At 46.1% G+C, this 23871-nt stretch overlaps 1 protein-coding gene across 1 annotated transcript in view; it reads left to right on the top strand.

The window, feature by feature from the left end:
* Positions 1-21310: 21310 nt before the first annotated feature.
* CDKN1B (cyclin dependent kinase inhibitor 1B) overlaps positions 21311-23871 on the top strand; it is a 3971-nt gene continuing 1410 nt past the window's right edge. The window contains exons 1-2 of the mRNA XM_026087801.1: positions 21311-22102; positions 22677-22807. Coding sequence (XP_025943586.1) covers positions 21628-22102; positions 22677-22798 — 597 coding nt within the window. The 5' untranslated portion in view covers positions 21311-21627 and the 3' untranslated portion in view covers positions 22799-22807. The remainder of the gene's footprint in view (positions 22103-22676; positions 22808-23871) is intronic.

The following is a 23871-nucleotide window of genomic DNA, read 5'->3' as shown; positions in this document are numbered from 1 at the left end:
ACGAGAACAACTATTGACTTTTATCCCATGCCAGTACAAAAGCGTTGCTGCCAGTATCTGTGTTCAAAGAACAGTTTGCACTTTGACATTAGCTGAGGTCTTCACCTCGGCCACATAAGGCAAGAGCTCTCCGGTCCAGTTACTGCCTGGTGCTTTAGGAATACGGACTGTTTAAGTCCTTGTAACCTCTCTCTCTTTGTTTCTTAAATCACTTTTTTTTCCATTGGAGTTGCCAGTTATGGCATCTCTGGTTTTATATAATATCTGTACATTGAGTCATAAAATTCCTAAAATCAAGGGTCTTTTCACAGACTGTTCCACTGGGGTGTGGGGGCAGGGGACTCTAATCTGTCCCAGCTTTAAGAGGAGAAACATTGTTTTTGTGTTCTTCGTTTTCCTTGTTATCTTTTCCTTCCCGTTACCCCACAGTTCAGAGTGACACCTAGTGTCAATGGCCTTGAGTAACAGCGGGGGGAAAAAGAAACCCGCTTGCATTTCTGCCACAGTGGGTGCCCAGGTTTGCCAAGAGACATGACTTCTGCAGTAACATGCAGAGTTGTGTTTCGGGCTGCTTCAGACAACTCTCTGCAGGGCCTTTCTCCCTTTGTCCTCTTTATACTGAAAAAAATTGGTACCTGAAATTTGGTACCTGGACATAGAGTTGGGCTAGAGACTTTATCAGCAGAGGTGGCCAGAAGACTTCAGCTTGTAGCTCATTCTGACATACTGTCCTACATAAAAGCTCTACTTTCCACTGTTTCACAGAGGCCTGATCCAGCTCCTTTTGAAGTCAATGGAAAGCTTTCTGTAATTTTAATGCAAGGCAGGTGAGTGCTTAATAGAATATGATTTCCTCTCCCTTTTGGTCACAGTTTTCAAGGTACATGTTCCTGCATTTCACCAGAGAGGTTTTCTGGAGCGCGATCTGTTTTACATTGTGGAGTTAGGATAGAGTCTGGGCTAAGTTCATTATTGTTGTTTGCTGTATTTTTCGTGTTTCATGTTCCCTCATTTAATTGTTTTGAATAAAGCAAAACAAAACCAAAAAGTAATTACAAGGTATTTCCCCACATTTCATAAACTTCATTTTTGAGTCATTGTTTGTGTGCCCTCCCTGGGAATTTGGTTCTGATCTCTTCTGCTTTCTCACTGACGTGGTTTGAAATATTTCGAAATCTGCAGGATAATTTAATCATTGTATGTTTCTAGCCCAGATTTGCACCTGGTATCATAATAACTTTTAAAATAAGTTATCACAGAATCTCTTGGGTAAATTCTGAAATTAATATTCAATCACCTTCACCTATGAATTCCAGAAATTAGCATGAATTTTTCAGGAAGGGACTGTTTTGTATTGCTATTGAATTATTTTTCATGTCCATTGCCTAATTAGTTTAGAAAAAATAAAGGAAAATGCCCTGTGTGTGGGGAAGGCAGGGAGAGTTGGTTAGAAACTGCTGTTCTTTCTGATCTTTCTGATCTTACATCTCTAGAAGTCTCAAAAGTGCTGTGTGCTATGGCCACATCCCTAATTTGTTCTTCTGATGTCCATCTTCACGTCAAGAGGTCTTGCAAAGGGGTCTTCAAAGAATCAGTTTTGAGCCTATGAGGTTCTCTTTGTGCCATGAATACTCCCCCTTAGCCACCCTTGGTTGTCCTCCCCATTCAGTGGCTCTACAGTTTGCTCTTGAGCAGGGTGATAATAAACAAAGGCTTATTGGAAAATCAGAGGTCCAATGCAGCTGAGTGTGATAGATGCATTTCTGGGAAGGCCCCACAGCTGGGAGACAGGAGGTATTTCTGTGGAAAGCTGGCAAGGTCAGCAACTACAGGTTCCTCTCTGCAGTGGATCCCATGACCTGATGAGCTACACCTCCATGGTGCTGTGGGAGGAGGAAAGCTATATCAGAGGTGCTCTGCCTTCTGAGAGTGTTGTGGCATTTGTTCTTTTCCCTTCTCCGCACTGCACGCTCCTCTCAGTGCCTCATTTCTGTCCGTTTCTTTCCTCAGTCTGTTTCTATCATTGCAGCAACTTCCATATTATCCTCACTTACAGTGTGATGGGCACTGGTCTGACTCTCATTGTCCTCTGAGCAGGTGCTTTCAGTGGCCAACTTGAGGGACCAGGGAGCCTCGAGAGAGCTTCACCTTTTCCTGAGGGCTTCTGACCCAACAGTTTACTTCAGAAATGCCTGGTGTGTGTGGTTATGTTTCTGGCTCAAGGAATGTTTCTTGTTTTCTTAGATTAGTTTTCTATTGTTGGAACACACTTTGCACTGTGATATACAAGTGCCTTCAAGGGATATTGCTAGCATTGGTCTAATCTCAACCACAAGACCGCTGCTCGTGACTTCTGGCCCTTGGCTAGCCTTGACGAATCTAAATAACTTCAAGTCACATTCTGCCACCTTTTGTCCTACTGCCTCCTCATCCCATAGAAAGTTTCTCATAGTAAAGTGCATCTGGACTTGCATAAGAAAGGCAGAACAAGGACCTTTGTGAAAAAGCAAATTTCATCACTTTATTAATCCTCCTCTTTCAGACTGACAATAAATGCATGGCACAGCAGAGATTCTAGTAATACAAATAGACAAAAATTAGGTTAACTTATTTTCCTCCTAATTTTTTTCCTATGTATTGTAGGTTGGTAGAAACAGGGCTTTAGATGAGGTGGCCCATTACATAAAGGAATAAGGTGATTTATATTCCGGTCCCAATTCCTTGGCACTTATGAGGCTTTAAGAACTAAGGTGATACTTGGTCCCAGTGAAGTCAGTGAATTTGCTCTTTGCAACTGCATTTTTTACCTGCATTTCAGGAATAAGCTGATTTTCCAAGCTTACATTTCTTCCCCCAAATCACTTTAATGACTTTGTGAGTGGGGGTGGAGGGAGTAATGGGGGGGGGGGTGCATTAATTTAATACAGATTTTTGTTCTGTTTGGTTTTTATCAGATCCACTTTGAAATGGTACAGATGAAATATTTTACAATATCTGGGTTTTCTTCCATTAATCATGTTTTACATTCACATAAAAATGGATTTTGTACCAAGTAGTTCATGTTTATGTACACTGGAAAATTAACTGAATAGTCACTCTATGCATAAATAAAGTGTGTGCTTATGACACAAATTAAAAACAAATCCCAAATGCTTCAAGTCCTATCTTAGTATCTCTTTTTGGCACATGTAACCATGAAAACCCCTTTAAACATGTTAGATTTGCTGTATGTCTGATTATATTCCTGGTTTCTCTGTGCAAGCCTGGCTGTCTAAATGGGTTGGGGGGAGGTTATGATGCTTAACTGGCATGAGAACTGTGAATGTAAATGTGAAAATGGATGGAAGAAGGTACAGCTGTCTGAGCACACATCAATCAGGAAAGATACCCAAGTTGGTTATATCTTATCTGAGTGACCAGAGCTATCCCCCGGTCTTAATGCTTGGGAACAGGAGGAGAAAGGAAAAAAGCTCAACCAGTGTTGTCAATACAGGGGCTGTATGCATGCTTGCAGAGCATGGCAGTTGCTGAGCAGGGCTGAGTTGGGGTTATAGGAGCCCACCTAGGAGTCAGGTGGTCTCTTGTGCAGCCAGTCTGGTTTTAATGCATTAACCATTTGACCCAAGGAGTGCAAATGGCATGTTGCATTATTAATATTTAATAAGAATCATTTAAGCAAATCGGTGGCCAAAATATGCAGAGTAATGGGATAAAGGTTAAAATGTTCAATTCTAACTGCTGCCGTCTGCTTCTTACTGAATGTGCTGGTGAAGAGGGAAGAGCCCATGAGCCAGCAATTGCCTTTACAATTAACAGTATATGCTGTGGTCAGAAGCCGTTGGCTTGGCTGTCGGTAGTAGAGATATGTGCAAAGGGTCAGGTAAGCGGGTGTCTGAGTCTGAGGTTCTGCCTGTACTTGCCAGGTATCCACCCTCCTGCCCCCAGGACTGGGCCTATTGCCTCCTTGCTTGTGGCTCAATACCCAGATGGAAGCCAGCCCTTCAAGGAGCAACTCTGTTGTATGCTCTGTGGCCAAAGGAGCGGTGAGCTGTACAGAAACACAGGGCTGAGAGAGGGGATGTAAAAGCGAAAGAGTGGCAAGGAACAGGCACTCCAATTGCTTCTCTGCTATTGCTGCCTGCATAAGCTTTTCTTCTCCATTCCAGTGCAAAGTCAGGCTGTCACTGAAGAACATGCTCATGGGTTTTAATGTAGGAAATGTCACCTCAGGGGCCAGCAGAGGTCAAAGAACCTGCCTAGTTGTAAGGACTCTTAGAAAAGGAGCAGAGAACAAGACAGAAATCTTCATTCTGCCCCTGTACGAATCTGTGGTGTGCCCATGTCTGTGAACAGTTCTGCTCTTCCCATCTCGGAAAAGGCACACAGAGCTGGAAAAAGTTCAGAGAAGGATAACAAGGGTGATCCAAGGGTGAACAGCTTACATATGAGAAACAATTCATTAAGCCAGATCTTTTAATTTTCCCAAACTGTTTAGCCTGGGAGAGAATTGACTGAGGAGATCTATGATGAATTTATAAACTCATGTATCTTGGAGGGGGTGACTGTTCACTCTCCTCCAATACAAAACCTAGAGGCTGCAAAAGAAGCTGGAAAAGGGAAGGTCCAGAATAGCCAAGAATGAACAGTTCTTCAAATCAAGCGCAGTGAAGCCCCACGACTCCTTTCCAGCAGATGTTGTGGGTGTTAAGAGTTTGCGTAGGCTCAAGTGGTGACTGAACAAGTTTGCAGAAGGGAAATCCATCCTGGTTTATTAAATACAGAAACAACACGAAATTCCTGAGTCTCAAACCATTAGAGGCTGGGAGAATACTCTTGGGAAATATCACTATATGCTTGCTCTGTTCTTGTATTCTTCACTAAGAATTTGCTTTTAGCCAGTGCCAGAGACAAGATATTTGGATAGGTGGACCTATGGTCTGATTAGTACACTCTTATGTTCACGTCACTCATCATTAGCATGCCAGTGTATAAGCATTTGCCAGGGAACATTCATTTCAGAAAACTCCACCATCCTTTAAAAATCCAGAGTGCCCTGTGAAAGTGATGGAGATGGTCTCTGAAGTCTTCATCAGGTGGTTCTCTGCAGTCACACCAGGAAGGTAGACTACATGCAGGTGTTTAACCAAAGTGTAATAATTATGACAGACGGTGAACTGCAGAATTGATGGTGGATATTGAAAAATACAGGCAATCATTCCTTTGCCACATTTGAGGTGTTCATTTAACTTGGTCCTTTTAGTATACAACAGGGAGCTGTATAATCTCAGTATCCAAACTTAAATGTCCCCAGTAAAATTTCCTCTGTTAAACATCCTGATTTATCTGAGATACTGCATTTAAAACAAATATTTATCTGAGATACTGCATTTAAAAAACATAAAAAGAATAAAAGATTGCATGGAAGGTGATTCTCTCAGGTCCAAGTGAATCATCTTCCCTTAGAAAAGTTTTCTGCCATTAGATTCATAGTCAACTCTTTGGTCAACCTGAATGAGTTCAGACTCAAATGCATCCAGACTCATCCTTTCCAAGTGCATGCTTTTCATTTGCCCTGGCAATTATCATCCTACTGAAAGTCTGGGAGTTTAGAGGCCTTGTAGCAAGTCTTGTTCTCTCAGTGAATCCTTCTGGCCACTCTTTAGTTCTCTTTAGGAACCTTTATCTCCTAAAAGTAGAGAGGGAAAAGATCTAATAGATCAGTTAAGTCTTCCCAAGGTGGGATGTCCAGAAGGTGGCTGCATCAATCCCACACTGACACCAACAGTGGAATCCTATTTTCTGAAGTACTGCCCACTGCCACCATTTCACTTTAATTCTTTCAAGCTTTCCTTAGGTAGGGATTCAGGAGAGTGCACCTGCATCCTTCAAACACATATTTAAGTTCAGTTGCTCCCATGGACAGTTGAGCATATGCACAGTTGTTTTTCTTGATACAGAACTAAAGGCTTTTATTCTGGTCTCAGGTATCGGTCATATAGCTCATCATATAGATTTGTCACAAACAGGAGCAGAAATTCTCTTTCCTTCCTTTGTAGAAAAGCTAACCTATGTGAAAGTGCCAAATACTTATAAATGGAGAAAAGCCTGTGAGCTCAGTCCAACACCCTTAACCCCTGGCAAAAACTTCAGTTCGTAATGGGACTCAGAGGTGAAATTACTCTAATTGGAGGTACAAAGGTAAATTAAAACATGGATGTTAATTTGGAGTGGGAGTAAATGGGCGCAACTCTTTTGAAATGGATGAAACTGCACTTGCTTGCACCAAGTCTGGATTTGCTCCCGTCTCCCTGCAAAACCTGTGGAAGAACAGGTGTCACGCTCAGCTCCGGCTGTGAGCCTGGGTGTGTGTCCTGAGCTGTCAGTCCTTCCCTCACCATTTCTTTTCCTGAAAACAAAAACAAGCCCAGAGGAATTTAAACCTGCTGGTTTTGTTCTGTTAATAAATACCAACTGCAAACCCGTTTTTCTTGATCTCTTTGTGGGGAGGGGAAGACAGTGTTAGGGAACAGAAGATGAGGGGGTGCATCAAAACTGGTATTTGTAATTGTGGAGGTGGGGAAGGGCTGTAAGAAGGGTTAAACAGGCCTGCTCTGGAAAGCAGTGGAGAAAGGGAGCATGACATTAAAAATAAAAGCAAAACATAAGAAATCTGGCTGCAAAGAAGGATTTGGGCAAAAGCATTTCATGTGAAGAGTCATGCACTCATATGGGATAAATTACTGGGAAAGGGTATGAAAACAAAACATCTTAGATGTATATTTAGAAGCAAAAGAGCAAGGGGGAGAAGAAGAGACAAGGGATGTTGCTAAAGAAACATGATGAAAGAGGCTGCCTAGGACCCAGCAGGAAAGGGTAGCAAAATTGCTGCCAGCGATGGGGTTGATGGGGCCAATTGTGTTTTGCTCTCATTGCTCCTCTTGTTTATCGAATATCTTTGGGATTTAGCTCCTGCTAAAAGGCCCTGGTCTGACACACCTGAGAACATGGGGAAGGAGAAGCACAGGGAAGCGAGGTTGGGAAAGCAGAGGAAGGGAAGCAAAAACCCCCAACCCTCATCAAGGGAGTCCCTGTGGTTGCAGGAGGAAGAAGTAAGAGGAAGGGAGCAAGTATGCTCTGCAAAATATTCCCCTTGGCTGCCATCCAAGAACTCCTATGGGAACTGAAGGTACTTTTGGCATGTGGGGTGCTAAAACAGACCTTATCTATACCACAAAAATTAGAACTGCACTGGTTATCTGCAAGCATTGGCAAGGATAGCTGTATTCAGGATTATTTCTGGGGCATATCTGTTCTGCTCCCCATGTTCCTCCACATTTCCAGTGAGGTCTTCATCATGGTTGCTGAGACAGTGCTGAACTTAGCTTGTCCTCGTCTACACTTGCAGCTAATTCACATTCAGCACTTGTTCAACTGCTTCGGTTGCTGACACCTGTTGTCAGCAGTGGGTAATTTCTTTTTTTAGGGCAAGCCTACATTGCCCCGCAGCTTAGAAAGGGCCTTAAATTAGACTTAATTCTATTCAGATGTAGTTAGCAGTATTTAATTAGCACAGTCCTGAAGCAAAAGTCAGTCTATTCTTTGGATCACTAAAGTGTATTTTGGATACTTTCCATATTGCTGCAGGAGTCTGACCTTTATTTTTTTATCTTTAGCTCAAGAAATGTGCTGGGGCTTTTCAAGCATTTTCAGAGTAGGGACCACATCTTAACAGACAGATTCCTTTGCAGATGGCTTCCTGCTTGTTTGCAATTGCAAAACTTCACTGAGGCAATTACCATGATTGCAGACATGGGAATGTGACATTAGGAAAGCATTCAGTATATTCTCAGCATCTGTTACAGTCCTACTGCAAATGGAAACCATGGGGAGATGCCAGCACTATGGGTAGGACTCATCTTGCTTAACTTTGACTGGCTAGAAGTTTGCATCTAGTCTGAACTAGACATGTAGGTACTTTCTGTAGACAGTGAAGAGAGACAGGCGTGTCTAGAGGGTGATTCATCCATCCTCAACTGGTGTCCAAGGGAAGAGGTATGACTTGCCCTCTGATGGTGCTCCATTTTCTGTGGAGGTGATTAGTTTAGACTAGCAACCTCATATTAGGCTGCTAAAATCAGGTGACATAAACCCTGTGCTCTGTGACCATCATGATTTTCACAGACCACCAGAAGCTGTCCCTAAAATGATGAGCCAACACTACTTGCACCTCTATGGACTGCTAGCTGACAACCTTTGAGATCTTTCACTTGTTTTCGAAGTGAGTCTCGTTCTGTAAGACAGAACTGGCACAGAAGATGTTCAATTCACTCTCAGAAAATGATGGAGGAACTGGCAAGAAGACACTACAAGAGTAGGAAACAACAGGGGCATATCAGCAGTAATAGAGACAAACCCTGGCTTTTGGACTAAAAGCCTTAGCTATGTAAACCCAGTAAAGAAGGATAGCAATTAGTTTTAACTTTTCTGATTCTCCTTTCCTGCTTTTTCATTCTGTTTCTTGCCCATTTTTGGTCCCTTGTTTCCATGGAAATGACTACACCACATACCTAGAATGTCATCCTCCTTAAATCCATTTTTAAATGGAGGTTCAGACAACACTAACAAACTGCTTATCTTAGAGTGCGTTAGTCCTTTTTTGGTGAACTATTTTCCTTTTGCATGGCATAATTAAATATTCATGAGAAAGAAGAAATGGGCAGAGAGCGAGTGAGAGAATGAATAGCATTCATATGAGCGTAAAAAAGAACCAAAAATTTCAGTTCTCTGAAAGTGAAACAACCCAAAGACAATGAAAAAGCCCCATGCTGGGCAACCTTGGGGACCTGGGTGGGTGGGGGCAGGTGGGATCTGAAACAGGGGTGCTGTATGAGCTCTGTGCTGTGGGAGAGGATGCAGCCAGCATCTGAAAGGTTGGATTCCTCCTCATTTCTTCAAAGAAAGAGCTTGGGCATTTGTATGGCTGTGGGTCTTGATAGGAGAAAAGCATTATCTGCAATCCGGAGCTGGCTGCCTCCATGGCACAGACCCAGCCAGCTGAGCTGGGTATCCTGCATGGGTCAGCTATCCATATGTATGTGTGTGTATATGTATATGTGTATGTATGTATAGTATAACCCCATATAGTATAGCAGGGTTTTGCCTCCCTCACCCTTCTCCTCAGCTGGGTTTTGTGGCTTGCGCTGAGCTTGGTGCTTGCTGTAGTTTCAGTTACTGAATGAGCTTGCAGCAACTGTGGGTGGTGACGTATCCCAGGCTCTGCAAGCAGCAGGCCTCAGGCCAGTGCTTTTCACCTCAGGATTTCCTATTAATCACCTGGCTGGATCCCAGCTCAGAGTGCTGGCTTCAGCGCATCTCCTCCTTGCGTGTCTGCCCACAGTGTGCAGTGGAGTGGGATTCAGTCACCTCTCAGCCAGGGAAAACCGCTCGGCTCCCAGGCCAGAAGATATTTTTATAAATGTGTTGTGCTGTAACAGCTAATCTGCTTTGGGGGTCTCTTCCTCTGGCATTGCATGGAAACACCTGCTTGACTGCAATCCCCTCTATCGCAGAGTGCCTAGGGCTGGGGCTCGATGCTTTAATGGCCAAAAGAGTCACTGCCCACTGCCCCTTGGCATCTTTCAGCCCAGTGGTTGTGCTAAGGCAGTTGTTCCCATGCCTGGGAACTAAACTAAGTATTAAACACCTCTCTATTCCTCCTTTATTGCTAATTTAAACCGGAGCATTTCAGGGATCCTGCTCAAACCACAGCTTGCCAGCAGCATTCACTCCACTGAAGGGGAAAGTGAAATCAGAGTGAAAACAAACAGCTATAAATGGTGCTGGTGGAGAAAATGTAACACTGAAGGAGATCCTAAAGGTAATTTTTTAAAATTACTTAGACCTAGTTTTTAAGAAGTTAGCCTGAAGTGTGAACTAATGTCATTTATGTGCCTAGATACTGTATCAAACAAGTTGTTAGGAGCAAAGGCCCTGCTGTCTGTCAATTAAATGTAGGTCTATAATCAATTTGTCAGTTAAATGTAGCTCAGACATCCTAGCAGTGGAAACTGGGCCCCTACTAACCCTCTAATATGATACTGCCACTGAAATACTTCATTCTCCAAACGCTTGTCCCCCTGTGCTGTCGCAAGCACTAGTGCAGTTCTATGCTGAAATAGGTTGGGGAAATAACCCTGGGTTTACTCCTAGGTTTAAGATATTCTTTCCTTCCTAAGGAAAGGCCACTTTTTGGCCTCCATTTCCCTCTTCCTCAGTTGTGATAGTGCAACATTCTGTGTGGCCAAGCTCCAAAACAGAGTTGTAAAATCATCTGGGTTATTCCCTCCTCTTCTGTTCCTTTTTTCTTACTTTACAGCATCATTTTAGAGAACCTGCTTGAAGTTGAGGTGGGAATGAGTGGTCAAGAGTGGTAAAGTGTGGGAACCTCTTCAGTATGCCTTGTTGCTAGTGAAACTGTAATGTTTAACCATATGCTGATGATGCAGGGCTGGGAAGAGCGAGGGGCTGGACAGCGGGCTGGGCAGTGCGTGCCTGTCTTCCAGCAGCACAGCATTGTCCCCCTCTCCTTCCAGGCTTTCGGGGAGATCTGTTAGGCTGTGGGACATGCCAGCTTGTGAGGATTCGGGTATGTGACATAGGCCATTTTTTGCTTGCTGCTGCTCGATTGTGAAAATCTGTAAATAACTGGGAAGTCTGCTGGTTTAATTGGATTGTGGTGTATTTGTACAGATGGGTGAAATCTTCCAGGCCAATATTTTCCAGAGTGACTTGGCAGTCTTTTAGCTTTGAAGTGTCCAATATGAGACACCTTAAAAGGGATGGGTTTTCAGAGATTTTTTTTTTTTCAGAAAAGCACCCAAAATGAAGTATCCCAAACACCTGATTGATCATTTAGAAAAACCCTTGACCCAGAACCTTTGAGATGGGGGGTTCTTTCCTAGTAGCTTAGTAGTAAGCCAAATTAAATTCATAAAAATAATACAAGACATCTTGGCACATCATTTGTTCACCAGAAAATTTCAGCAGAAGCTCTGTGTGCATGTGTGTGTGTGTGTGCATGCATTTATATAGAAAGTATAATGCATAAATGAATATTTATGTGTATTAAGAGAACGAGGAAAAGAAAAACATTTTATTTCAACTGAGAGTTGGCTGTTGTTGTTGTTATTTTTTTTAATAAGGTACAAAATGTTACTGTGGAACAGTGTCCCTGTGTGCTCTGGCCCTTTTCCAGGCCTACAGTTACGTACTTACTGGGGAAAAGAAAGCAGTGTACTTGACTTTCTAAAGTATATGCTGTATCACTTGTTAGAAACTAAAAAGGAAAAGAATCAAACTCCCTAACAATTAAATACCAACTCTGTAAAACTGTTCAGAAATAATCAGCCTCCTGGGCCTAAGCTACAGATGTCCATTATTTGAATGTACAAAAGAAAAAACAGATTATTTGAATTATTATCATCTTTTTCTACAAATAATATGTAGGGAGACAAGAAGGTCGTAGTAGATGTTGCTGTTCTTACTGAAAGATTCCACTAAATCACCCTTGCAAAAGGAAACAATTGGCAAAAAGATCTAAAAGACTATTGTCAAATGTTGTTAAGAATATCCACAGAATGGGGAGTACCAATCTAAAATAATTTTAGTTAAATCAAGACAGTTTTCACAGGCATAAAAATTATGTGGCTGCATGATTTTGCTGAAAATATTATTGAGGATGTGGCCTTGGAAGCCTACACAATCGTAGTGAGCTGAGGTGCCCTTGTGCCAAAGTCACTTGTGAAAATAGGACTTCAGCCAGTTAATTTGCTTTGCAAAGTTTTCCCAAATCTTTCTATAGATCATATATTCAGAGTGCAAGTCAACCCTTGAACTGCCTAACCAGATTGTACCTCAGTTCCCACTGCTTTGCTCTGTTGATTAGTTTTTCTCTTAAAGCTTGTAGTCCCGAAGCCGTGCTACTACTTGAGAGTTTTGAATCTTTCTTTTCTAGTAAAATGAGTTACTGGTACTTGTGGATAAGGAGGAAGTCTCAAAAAGCAGAAGACATTAAAAAGAACCCCAACACGTAGCCTTTAAGAAACCTCATCATTTCTAAAACCCTGAAGGGACCTTGCACCCTCAGAGCCTTGCACTCATTAGTCGAACCTCTGCTTCCCCACCAGGTACCCCGAGAAGGCTTATTGCCAACCCATCTTCTGGAGCATTAGAGACAGGTTTTCAAAGGTATTTAGACACCTGAATGCCTTTGAGGAGTTGGCCCTGACTTCTCAGCAGGCTTAATTTGTCCTGGTGAGTGGCTGACTAGCCTCTTTTGATTGCTCAGTGCTGAGAGTTGGGTTTTTTTCTTTCTCACTCTGGGGCTGAGTGAGCAGACTGCAGCAGAGAATGAGGAGACCCTAGGGAAGTCTGTAGGCTCAAAGCGAGCAAGGTCCAATAGTTTGTTCCAAAGATGTGCAAGAGCACATCAGAGAGGGCTCCCCACTGGCCTAAGCAGCTTTGTGTGCGCTCAGGTCTTAACGGTCTCTGGAAACCGTGCAGTGCTGTGGGCCCAAAAAGTGTTCAGAGACCCATAAGGCCAGATGAGGGCTTGGACTGGTTCTTTGGCTGGGTTTTGGGATGGGGGAGGAAGGCAAAGGAGTTCTGAGAGGTTGCACAGGGCTTAGAGGCCTTGGAGAGCAGCAGGGGTAGAAGACCTTCTTTTAGGACCTCATTATGAGGAGCAGATACTGAATGAGATGATAACTTTTGCTGCTTCTGTGATTTCCCACCCATCTGTTGCAGATTGAGGGGTGGGGTGGCAGCAGAAAAGAAGAAGAGAATTCCAGCTGTGAAGATGTTCAGGGCCTGGCCTTTTTTATATCTAAGGTGGAAAACACCTGTAGCTCCTGTGTATTTCAATAGGACATGGAAGTGCCCTTAAGTCAGGTTTAAAGACCTACAGCATGAAACTCATTGTATTGTGGGTACAAAAATATTGCCAACTCCTGATGACTTTACCATGCCTTGTGCTATTTGGTGCCTTTGTGGAAGTCACCTAAAGCAATGTGAACTTGTGAGCATAAGTCTGAAACAAAATCTGGATGTTTCTAGTCCTTGCAGTTGTGGCAGAAAGCTGGAAAACAGGACTCTCTCTAGGCTTAAGTACAGAAAGTAAATAAAAGGGGAGAAAAAGGGCTTGCAACTTGTTTAAAGCTAGCCTGCTGGTTTCAGCTCATGGATTTTGAATGCGGTTTCCCATGCTAGAGTGAAGCATTTTGAATTTCTACAGTACTTGCAATGCTAGCTTTGTCTTTTCCAACCATTTTGGAGTGGCAGTTGATCTCAAAAAGTCTTTCAAACTAGAGATAATGAGGTGACAAATCCTTTAAAAGTGATGCTTTCAGGTACTTGTCTTTGAATAAAAGTCCCAGTTTAGCTGGTGGGAACCAGAACAAAGGGAGTAACAAGGCAGCTGGTTAGAGTTAAAAAACAGAGCAGACCAGGCTACTGCCCCCCAAAATGTTTAACTCTTTATGAAGGAATCCCAGAACAAACGCTGGTAAACACAAAAGGTTCTCTTTTTCCCTCTTTCTACAAAACAACTGAAATCATGGCCCCAGTGAAGGGAAGGAGTATTTTGTAATAGACTGGCTTATTTTTGCCTTTTTGCTTGCTACCTCGCTCTACTATTTTAAGCATTGTATTGATTTAGATCAGCCATGAACAGGATTAGGTGAAAGTGAGGCACTGATACAGATGGTGGCAGAGCTAGTGCAGTTCTGATTTCTCTCTGGGGAGAACGAAGGAGCTGTATGTTTAGTTACCGGCAACTGGGCCATGAATTCTTACAGGATTGAGAAAAGGGGAGGAATCCTTTTGAAACTGATATGTCTTTCCTTTGCAGGTTGCTTACAAGAGTTAATCTTAAAGGAAAATTCATTTTTTTTATTTTTATTTTTATGTGGCACCCCTGAAAAGAGCACGTTTGGTGCCAGTGTGGTGTCATGGGTACAACAGAGCCTCTTTTCTTTTGTCTTGTAGTGCCTGTCACCTACCTCATAATGATGCTCTTGTCGCCAGGGACTTGCAGAAACCATTTTGCAATTTTCCTCTGTAATAACACAATGTTATTATAGGTTAATGCCCTGACTTTTGCATCCTGGAGCTGAACAATTCCCTTGCTGGGTTTATTAACACAAACAAGATATGATAAGCTTGAAGTGAGTTGTTACTATTACATTTGTAATTATTGTAGCACCGAGAGACCTCAGCTGAGAATGGAGTCTCACTGTACCAGGTACTGCACAAACACAGCACCTTGAGCGACTTAAACTCTAAACAGACAGAAAAAGCAAGAGAGGAGAACTATAGATGACAAGAGTTGCAGCAATGTGCATAACATGACCCAGGAAAGCCAGAACCAGAACTCAGATCTGAAGCCCCGATAGTAATCAGTTACTTAAAGCCATCATTTTGTTTTGTGAGATGGGTCATCTCCCTTAAAGGGCTTAGAAAGTAGCCAGACCAGTTCCTCTGTTTATATAAGAAAGATGTTTATAGACCTCTTGATCCTAAGGCAATTAATATAGCCCATAGGAGAAAAAAAAAAAGTTGGGCTGGATTCTCATGTAAATGGCACTCAGCATACATAAAATTGTTATAGATGTTTCTGTGTCATGTTATTTTTTTGGTGAGCACCTCCGTTGTGATCAGTTGTACACATCACGTTTACATAGTTCTGTACTTCTGAAAACACCTAGTGCATAAGATTGGGATCTTACCAACTGAAAACAAAACACAACATCAACAAAAAAATAACAAGCTCTTCCAACAATGTTCAGTAACTGAGTTAGAGGTTAGTGCTGCATTCTGGAAAAAAAAAAAAATATATATATATGTATATCCAGGCACCATATGATTTCATGCACTAAAAACTTTAAACGTTTGAGACGAATATAACACATGACATAGGGTGTTTTTATTTAATGAATGGCTTTAAAAAATGGGGCCAGTGTCCCTTCTTGCAGATGTACATCTTGTGCCAAGAGCATTGCTGTACAATGTGTCATCACTTGGGAACCTAAAGAATTGTACTTGAGAAAACATTGCTACAAAATATCATCCCCTTCCCAGAAAGGTTCACTTCAGGCTTTGTAGAAAAACAGAACAACTCATTTCCACTGAATATAATTCATCTATTGAGAAACTTCTTTAAAGGCACAGGTTGTTGAGCAAATGGTTAGAAAACTGTTTAATCTCATAGTAACAATAATGGTTCACCATTATTATTGCTACTTAGCTCTTGCATAGCACTTTCTGTCCTCAAAGGATTTTTCAAACATGAAGCAGTTAATCCTCACAACACCCTGGTGAGGTGGTAAAGTATTATTAGACCCTTTAAGGGATGTGTGCAGTGGTGAACTCAGAGATGAAGCTGAAGCTCCCTGAAGTTTTGCACCTGACTTGGGTTTGTCTTCATAGCTGTAAAAGCTGTGTTTTCTACCTTTGGCTAGCTTAAGGTACAGCTACAGTGGAGGCAAGGCCCTTCGGTTTTATCATAAATGTAAATCCTGAGATTTACAGTAAACTAGAAAGCTTTGTCCAATTTATTTTTACCTCAGAGTATTTTGTATGAGTTACCTGCATTGTGATTGGGGGGGGGGGGAAGGAAAACAAAAGAAAAAAGAAAACAAAAACAACAACAACAAAAACGCCAGCAGGTTGTTTAATTGCTATGGTAAGCCTCTAGTTAAGATTCTCACGTGAAATATTTGCTATAGTAGCAAAGCTGCAAGGGATACGTGATGCATCTAAATGGAGAAGGAGAAGTCAATATATACAATATATATACAAATTAATACATACAAAAAAGTGGTTTTGCTCATATGGTGTGTTTTGTTCAGAAAAATTAGACACTTTACAGCAAGTAATTGTTTTACTGATTTAAGTTGCATCTCCACAATAGTATTGTTTGCTGGGATAGCTACACACCAGTGTGTGTGTGCATGTGTGTTTATTTTTAGGAACTATATATGAACATCCTCTTCCTCATCCCCAGTGTGAAAATGGAAGAATTTATTACCCAGAGGTGTGCATCGCTGCTGCCTGATGAAGCTGACAGCCTCTCCTGCTTCAAGAGTAGGTTAAGCTACATGCTCCAGGCAAAATGAAAAAAGTGAGCCATCCCAGAGGATACTTCCCCGAAATAAAATCAGGAACATTTATAAGAACTGCTCCTCTGGCAGGTCAAGGGAAGGATGGTGATAAGCAGTGAGCAGCTGTAGCTCCAGAGAGAAAAGAACAAGTAACTGTGAGTGCTAATAATTTAACCTGTATCTTCTGCAGACATAACAGTTTGTATAATCTGCCCTTACATGCAGCGAGATGGTCCAAGCCCTTTTGCTCATGCTAGGTGTAAAGAAGGCAGTTCTGAGATATTTTGTGCTTTTTAAAGCAAATTCCATTAAGGATGCCCTTAAGCACTGCCAGCCATCAGCGGTTCTGATGGGTCATCGTAAGGGCTCAAAATCACCGAAACTGATCCTTGTGCCCTGATATGATCCGAGGTTTGGGCTGATGGGTGAGTCCACACTCTGGGCCTAACCACTGTCCACCTGCAGCACAGGAAATGGCAAGTACAGGCCAAAAAGCCCAGCCCAGCAGATCTGCTACCCCATGCTGACAAACCATGGGAGCAGGCCCCTGCCCAGGCAGAGCCACCAAGCCAGCCCCATGGCAGCCGGCAGTCCCCCAGTCCTGCTGCTTGCGGGGAGGCCGGCCCGGTCGGGCACACTGGTGCTGGTGTGATCTTTGTCCTTAGGCTCCCTCTAGAGTTTACATCAAATGAGCAAAAGGTCTTAAAACTCCAGTTGGCTTGCACATCTTTGGTCAGTCTGGGCAGCTCAGGTCTGTGGCCAGGTGCCTGCAGCCTTCCTCCTGCCTGGGGCAAGGGGGGGGGCAGGCAGAGCTGGCAGCAGGATCAGCTACGCCAGCAGGAAACTGCACTCTGTCCCTACAGTGAGTCAGGGGAAAAGAGGGTTTGGGCTTCTTCTACCACCCCTCATGCACTTTCCTAGTACCAGTCACCGGTAAATTCTATCCGAGAGCCTTAGCAGAATAAAATAGCATAGGCCTGTTTCCTCTGCGACCCACTACTGCTAAACCTCATAGGGCCCTAATCCTGTCAAGAAGGGAAGGGTTACTTTTAGGCATGTTAAGAATATCCCCAGTGACCTCTGGTGAGTTCTTGGGGCCTGTGCCTTGCGTCTCATGATGGCTTCATCCCAAATTCCTTGAGGAAACTTGCCTGAGAAATTGGAGGTGTGTGGAAACAGAATCAACTCAGTAAAAACTGAGGTGGGTCAGAAGCTTCCTCAAGCCTTCAACTTTCAAATGGGTCACTTCATGCCCTGCCACCTTCATTGTCAGCTCTAGAAGAAGCATCCTGTGGAACAGCTCAGGTATTATTCCCAATTTACCTACAATTTGTAAGGGAACATCAACAATCCCAAACAACCCAAACTCCCACTCTTTATGTGTATAGTTTAATGTGCTTTGCTGTTTAGTTTGACAACCTTATTAAGTGTTGGGGAAGGAGAGTGGCCAAAATGAGGATGGGAAGCTTGCCGAAGCAGTTTTGGAGGAAAACAACATCGAGAAGCTCTGCCAGTGGTAAAGCCCAAATAGGAGAGTGGAGCAGGGTAGCGGGAAAAAAGGGGACAGGGTGTTCAGAGACTATTAGCTAAGACATTCCTTGCACAGACCTCCATATAAACAGTCCTCGTTCCTTCCTAGTCCTCTCCTTCAGTTTTTTTTCCCTTTCTCTCATTCTCCATTCCATATCTTTGCCTCTCCTTCTTCAGCTTTAAATGGCAAGAGCGAAAGAGAGAGAGCTAGCAATCTCGAGGGGAAAGCCCGTCTCTCCCCAGGGCTCGGCTTCTCGTCATTTCTAGCCGGCTGCGCTGCCGCGCAAGGCAGCACACGGCCCGTGCTCGGCAGGCGCGCAAGCTCCGCTCGGGCAGGGCTGCTGTGCTCCGCTTTTGCAAGACGATGGCGCTCTGATATTTCGCGATCTTTACCGCGGGGCTCTATAGTATTTTTTCACGCTTCGCTGCTACTACAGCAGGCGCCTGCCTCTCTCACTATTTGCTGCAGCCATCGGGGGTGCCTGACTGTAAACAAAACACTTTAGATCATGGCAAGGTCGCTGCAGACACAGCCTTTCTCCTCGCAGCCGCCGCGATTTAAGGTGGACCCGCCGCGGCCGGGCCCTTGCCCGCGGGGGGAGCCAAGGGCCGCGCCGGGGCCGCGCAACGTCGTGTCCGCCCTGCTTTTTTTTTCTTTCTTTTTTACCCCCCCCCCCAAACATTCATTTATCCCAGCGCGACCCGAGCGCGCCGCAGCCCCGGGCCGGGGAGCAGCGTTTTGCGGAGGCCGCGCGATGGCTGCGGAGGGGCCGCTGCGGGCTCAGGTGCGGCCGCCAGTCCCCCTGCCCGGGAGCCCCCCCTCCCGGCACACCTGCCTCCTCCGCGGCCGCCAGCCTCGGGGCCCTCCTCCGCCGTCTCCGGGCGTGGAGATTTAAGAGGAGTGATCAGAGATTTAAAAGGAGTGATCGCATAAGCCAGATGCAGACCACTCCTACTGCATTTTGCTTTCACTGCCATCAGTGGCTCAAATGATTCCCCCCCCTCCTTTTTTTCTAGTTACTGGTTTTAATTATCAAGGTACGTTTACTACTGTAGCATCTGGGGGCTTAGTCCTAGGCCCTGGTGCTAGAGGTGGTACAAGCAGGACAAAAAAGAAGGTACTTGCCATAAAATTCTACTTTTTCAAAGGCTGTAGATAAATCAGTGCTCCTTTCTACCATAGTCATGTTCCTGTTTGCTTACCTGTGGGGCACACAGTCCTCTTCCCAATGCTTGGACCCCATTATTTTTTTTCTGGTGGAGGTTTGTACCCAGGTACAGTGTTGTTAATCCTACCAATAAGGGTTTTGCCTCTCTGAGTTGCCTTTTGTGGACTTCTGGAGTCCTCGTGGACTGAGGAGTCGTGCACTGGCTTCCAACAGACAGGGGCCAGAGACTGGGAATGGCTCAGCTAAGAAATTACTGCTCAGACCTTCAGCAGATTATCAGCAGGCTTTGTCACATGAAGGCCCCATCAGTGCAGTGAGCCCTGGGCATCTTTAGGGGAGCCCCAGGACATATTTTGCAGATTGCTTTCTTAGTACAGCTCTCGTGTTTAAACATAGCAAACCAAGTGTCCTACACCTGATAGAGAAAATGAAGAAAGGTTTGAAATGGCACTTTTGTACTGGTGACTATGACAGTCAAAGACAGGAAAAGCCTGGAAAAAGGAAGAAGAATTCCTTTAAATCAAGCAGATGAATAGGCCCCACTTTGCCAGCTCATGCAGTTTTATCATAGAGTTGCAACCTCAAGAAAACTCTTAAGCTCCTGCAGACATGAGAATGTCAGCTTTAATTTTCTGCAAGTGAATTGCTAGAACTTGCAGTTGCTGAGAGAAGTTGGAAAACAACTTCTGAGTGCTAAAAAACCCAGCAAACAAACAGAAATAACATGGCTAATATTTTATTTCAACCTTGTGGTTTTTAAACCAATCTCTTTTTTATTCTTCTTCTTTTGACTGCACACATAATTTTTTGAACTCGAGGTTGGCAATACTGAGATTACCCTGGAGAGAGTAGGCTGAGCAAAGGCCAGGGGGCTGCTACCTCCGGGTTGCTGAAGGCCAGCAGACTGCTTTGGCCAAAGCTTGAGTGCTGTGTAACTGTTATGTTCCCTCACCCAGTGTTTGTAGAGTTTAGCTCATCTCTTCACAAGAACAATTGCAATCAAAATTTCAGTGGCCCATCAAGACTGTAGATCCCAAACCACTCTGTGTGTGTGTCCAGCACAGGGTAAACACCTCAGTGTCTTCAAGGCCAAATCAGTTGACCCTGTTCTCTCGGCCAATTACACCTAGTTGCACTGACTTCCACCTTGTTGAAATAGTTTGTCACAGCTGCAATCCCCCAGCAGCAAACTTTGGAAAAGGTTGATCTGCTCGCAGAGCAGAGAAGAAATGGGCAGACTGACTGGTGCGAAGAGCTTCCAGCCTCCCAAACTGGAGTCAAGTCCCTGGAGAGGTCAAGGCCTTCAGCAGTAGGCAGCAGCATCCTGGAGGTGTGCTGCACCCCAGAGCACCTGCAGTATCCTGCAATATGTCCATGGGGCTGCTCTGCCTAGTGAAGGGAGATGGCTGAGGAAGGGGCTGGAGACAAGTGGGGTATAGCGGAGGACACTCTCTCTCTTATCTCCACCATACCTGCTGCAGCTAGCCGAGGAAGTAGCTTAGTAAATCCCTGGTTATGATTCTTGGCTCATCTAATCTTTAGAGCACACAAGCAGGACAAAAACTAATGCTTTGTTTTCTTTCCCCTGCTTGCTGAGATCTGAAATCCTGGCAGAGGTTTTTAGAGCTGTTTCTTCACCTAGTCCTCTCTCTGTTGGGAGGACAGCAAGAAGTTATCCTTCCCACTCTCCCTCCCCTCAGAGCCACCAGCCTGGCTCTGCAGTGGGCTGGGTCGGGGTGCTGGTGGGGAGAGGTGCCAGTCCCCCCTGCACACCCCAGGGGAGCGAGCCCCCTGCTAGCCCCAGGCCTGCCCTGACCTCCTGACCTGGGGTACTGCAGCACAGGAGCACAGTCCCGGGAAAAGCAGCGATGGGCCCTTTCTGTCGCAAGAACGAGTCAAAATGTAACTAGCTGCTACCATTTCTCACTTCAGCTCTTTCAGCCAAGCGACGGGATTTATTTTTTTTTTTGGGGGGGGGGGGCCCAAGCTTAGCCCAGCCTAGCCATTGCAGAGGGGGGCGGCGGCTGCGCGGCCTGAGGGGCCTCGGGGCGAGCGGCGCCTTTGCACGGGTCTCGCCTCCCTCGCCGTCCTGCCCGCTCTGTTGGCTCTGCCCCCGCCCTGCCGTCGGGCGCGGGCACCGGGGGGCGGCAGTCCCGCCGGGGCCACCTTTAGGGCCGGCGGCGGCTGCGAGGTAGGGCCGCTCCGATGGGGCGGTGCCCGCCGCCGTAACCAATGGCTCGGCTCCGCTGTTTAAATAGACTTGTCCTGTCAATCATTTTCTTCTTCGTCAGCCTCCCTTCAATCGCCATATTGGGCAACTGAGAAAAGGGCTCGTCTCCGCTTGTTTTTTTCCGTCTCGCCCTTACTACGCGGCCGCGGGGAGAGCGGCGAGTCGTGCGCGCGCGGCGGAGCAGCGGCGGGCAGCGCGGAGCTGCCGGCCGGGCCGCGGAGGGCAGCGCCGCTCGCAGTCTTGCGCGCTCGCCCGCTCAGCGCCTGACCCGCCCGGGCTCGGCGGCAGCAGCGGCGGCCGTCGGGGCTCTCCCCCTCGCCCCGACCCGGCGCTTATGCGATTGTTTGCCGTCGCCTCTTCTCCGCGGGCCCGAGGAGGTGCCGCAGAGCGGGGCAGCGCGGCGAGGAGGAGCGCAAGAAAAGCTTTCACCGCGGAGAAATAAAAGGCAGAGAAGAGAGGAGGAGGAGGAGGAGGAGGAGGGAGGGAGAGCAGCGAGAAAAACAACTGCCACCAGAAGAAAGAGGGTTGGGGGGGGGGGGAGATGTCAAACGTACGCATTTCTAATGGGAGCCCTACCCTGGAGCGCATGGAAGCCAGGCAGTCGGAGTACCCGAAGCCTTCAGCTTGCAGGAACCTCTTCGGGCCAGTGAACCACGAAGAGTTAAACAGGGACTTAAAGAAGCACCGCAAGGAGATGGAGGAGGCATGCCAGAGGAAGTGGAATTTCGATTTCCAGAATCACAAACCCCTGGAAGGCAGGTACGAGTGGCAAGCCGTGGAGAAGGGAAGCTCGCCCGACTTCTACTTCAGGCCCCCGAGGCTACTCAAAGCCGTCTGCAAGTCCGCCGGCCACCAGAGCTTGGATGTAAACGGGAATTGCCAGGCCGTGATTTTTGTTGGTTCTCAGGGAATCTCGGAGGACACTCACTGTGTAGATCAAAAGACTGGTGTTTCTGAAAATCAGACGGACTTTGCAGAGCAGTGCACTGGGCAGAGGAAAAGACCTGCCACTGACGGTAACGTACCCTTGCGAAAGCAGCGGCGCTTTTCTCTGCGGGCCCCGGCGGTGTCAGCGCCGCGGCTCTCGGCCCCTTCGCCCGCACCACCCGCGTCCTCGCTCCGGGGGGCTCTGCCCCGCCGGGCACCGTTTTAGGGCCCCCAACACCCCGCCTCCTTTCGCCTCAAAAAGCCTAGGTGCTGTTTTTAAGTCCCAGGAGTGTCCCCCCACGTTCAATGGGAGCCGGTGGGTGACTGCAAGCAAAAGCCCATACGCACCTAGTAACACTCTTTTCTGCGGAAACCCGCTCCTTCCGAGCAGAGGAGCAGCACCGGGGGTTTCACAACGCCCTTGTGAAGCAAAGGACGGACAGGGATTTTAGATAAAAACAGGAAACTTGTCTCTTTTGCCTAAAGAGGAGTCCTCTTCCCCTCCCCCTGCTCTCCTTCACGTAATCGATAGTTGACACGGGGAGCCGGGAATATTCCCTCCCCGGCCCCATCTACCTCTCCGGATGCCGAGCAAAATCTGGCAAGAAAATATTTTAATATCACTCTTCCCCCTCTCCCTTGTTTTTAATTTTCCCCTCCTAGATTCCTCTCCTCAAAATAAAAGAGCCAACACAACAGAAGAAGAGGTTTCAGAAGACTCCCCCCGTGCAAGTTCAGTGGAGCAAACACCTAAGAAATCAAGCCCAAGAAGACATCAAACGTAAACTGTTTAGGTAGGTTCCCACTAGGACCTGGTGTTAGGATGGCAGTGAGGCAAAGAAGGGGAAACCGAGGGGGTATCCTGCCACTATAGGGAGGCTTCAGGCCGCCCCTGGCTAGCTGCTGAGGCGTTTCTCCACCGAAATTTTACAGTTTTCCCTAACGCTTAGGGCTGGGTGCGTGGGGGTGGGACGCGCACGGGTTTGAGAGGAACAAAACGGAGCGCAGCCCCGCGCAGCGGCGGCCCGAGGCGCGGGAGGCTGCGGGCCTGCGCCGCCGCCCGCTGCCTTCGCCGCCTCTTCGCATTTCGCTCACTTGGATAAGGGAGGCTCCTCTCTCAAAGGCTGTCGGGCCTGCGCTGGGGCGGGGGACGGAGTTTCAAACGTGACGGTTTTACCATGTCAGGTGACAAGGAGGGGGGTGAGGGGGCTTCCCTCCCCCCCCGATGCTTTTGCACGTAGTTTACAATGTCAGCATTGTCTTCGCACGGAGCAACCAACTTCCACCCCGGGAGGGCTGAGTAAAGTTGGGTTGAACGGGAATCGGGGCATTTTCTTTAATTCCGAGCTAAGCAACTTTTTTCTTCCCCCGGTTGTTTTGGTTTGGGTTCAGACTCTGGCAGAAGGGTACGTTTACGGGGAAGGGAGTGGGTTAATGGGAGCTGGGTTTTTGTTGTTGTTGTTGTTTTGTTTTAACGTGAGGGCTGAGGCGGAGGGAGTTGGTAAATTCTGCCGGCGGTTTCGGAGTGGAGGTTAGAAGAAAGGTTTACAAACACGATTTGCGATTGTGCCGGAGAGATTAAGTTGCAACAAATTAGTCCTGCTGGGGTGAGCGGCGGCGGAGCTCGTCAGCATGCGTGTCTATGCAAATGCTGCTACTACCGCTCGTTTGTTTGGGTGGGGGAAGCTGCTCGGCAGCAGGCAGGCGGAGAAAGGGTTAAACCTGGCTGAGAGGAGGGTTCTCGCTTTATTTATTTCTACTCCCGCGGCACAAAATGCGTTTGCGTTCAGAAAGATGAGGAAACGCAAACGCGGCGCCGCGGGCCCGCTTGCCAAGGGCCTGCAAAGCGGCCGTCTCG

Source organism: Apteryx rowi, unplaced genomic scaffold (genome assembly GCF_003343035.1).
Source record: "Apteryx rowi isolate R43461 unplaced genomic scaffold, aptRow1 scaffold_734, whole genome shotgun sequence".
Classification (NCBI taxonomy): Eukaryota; Metazoa; Chordata; class Aves; order Apterygiformes; family Apterygidae; genus Apteryx; species Apteryx rowi.
Note: the sequence above shows the minus strand (reverse complement) of the source record. Positions and strands in the feature narration are given on the sequence as shown.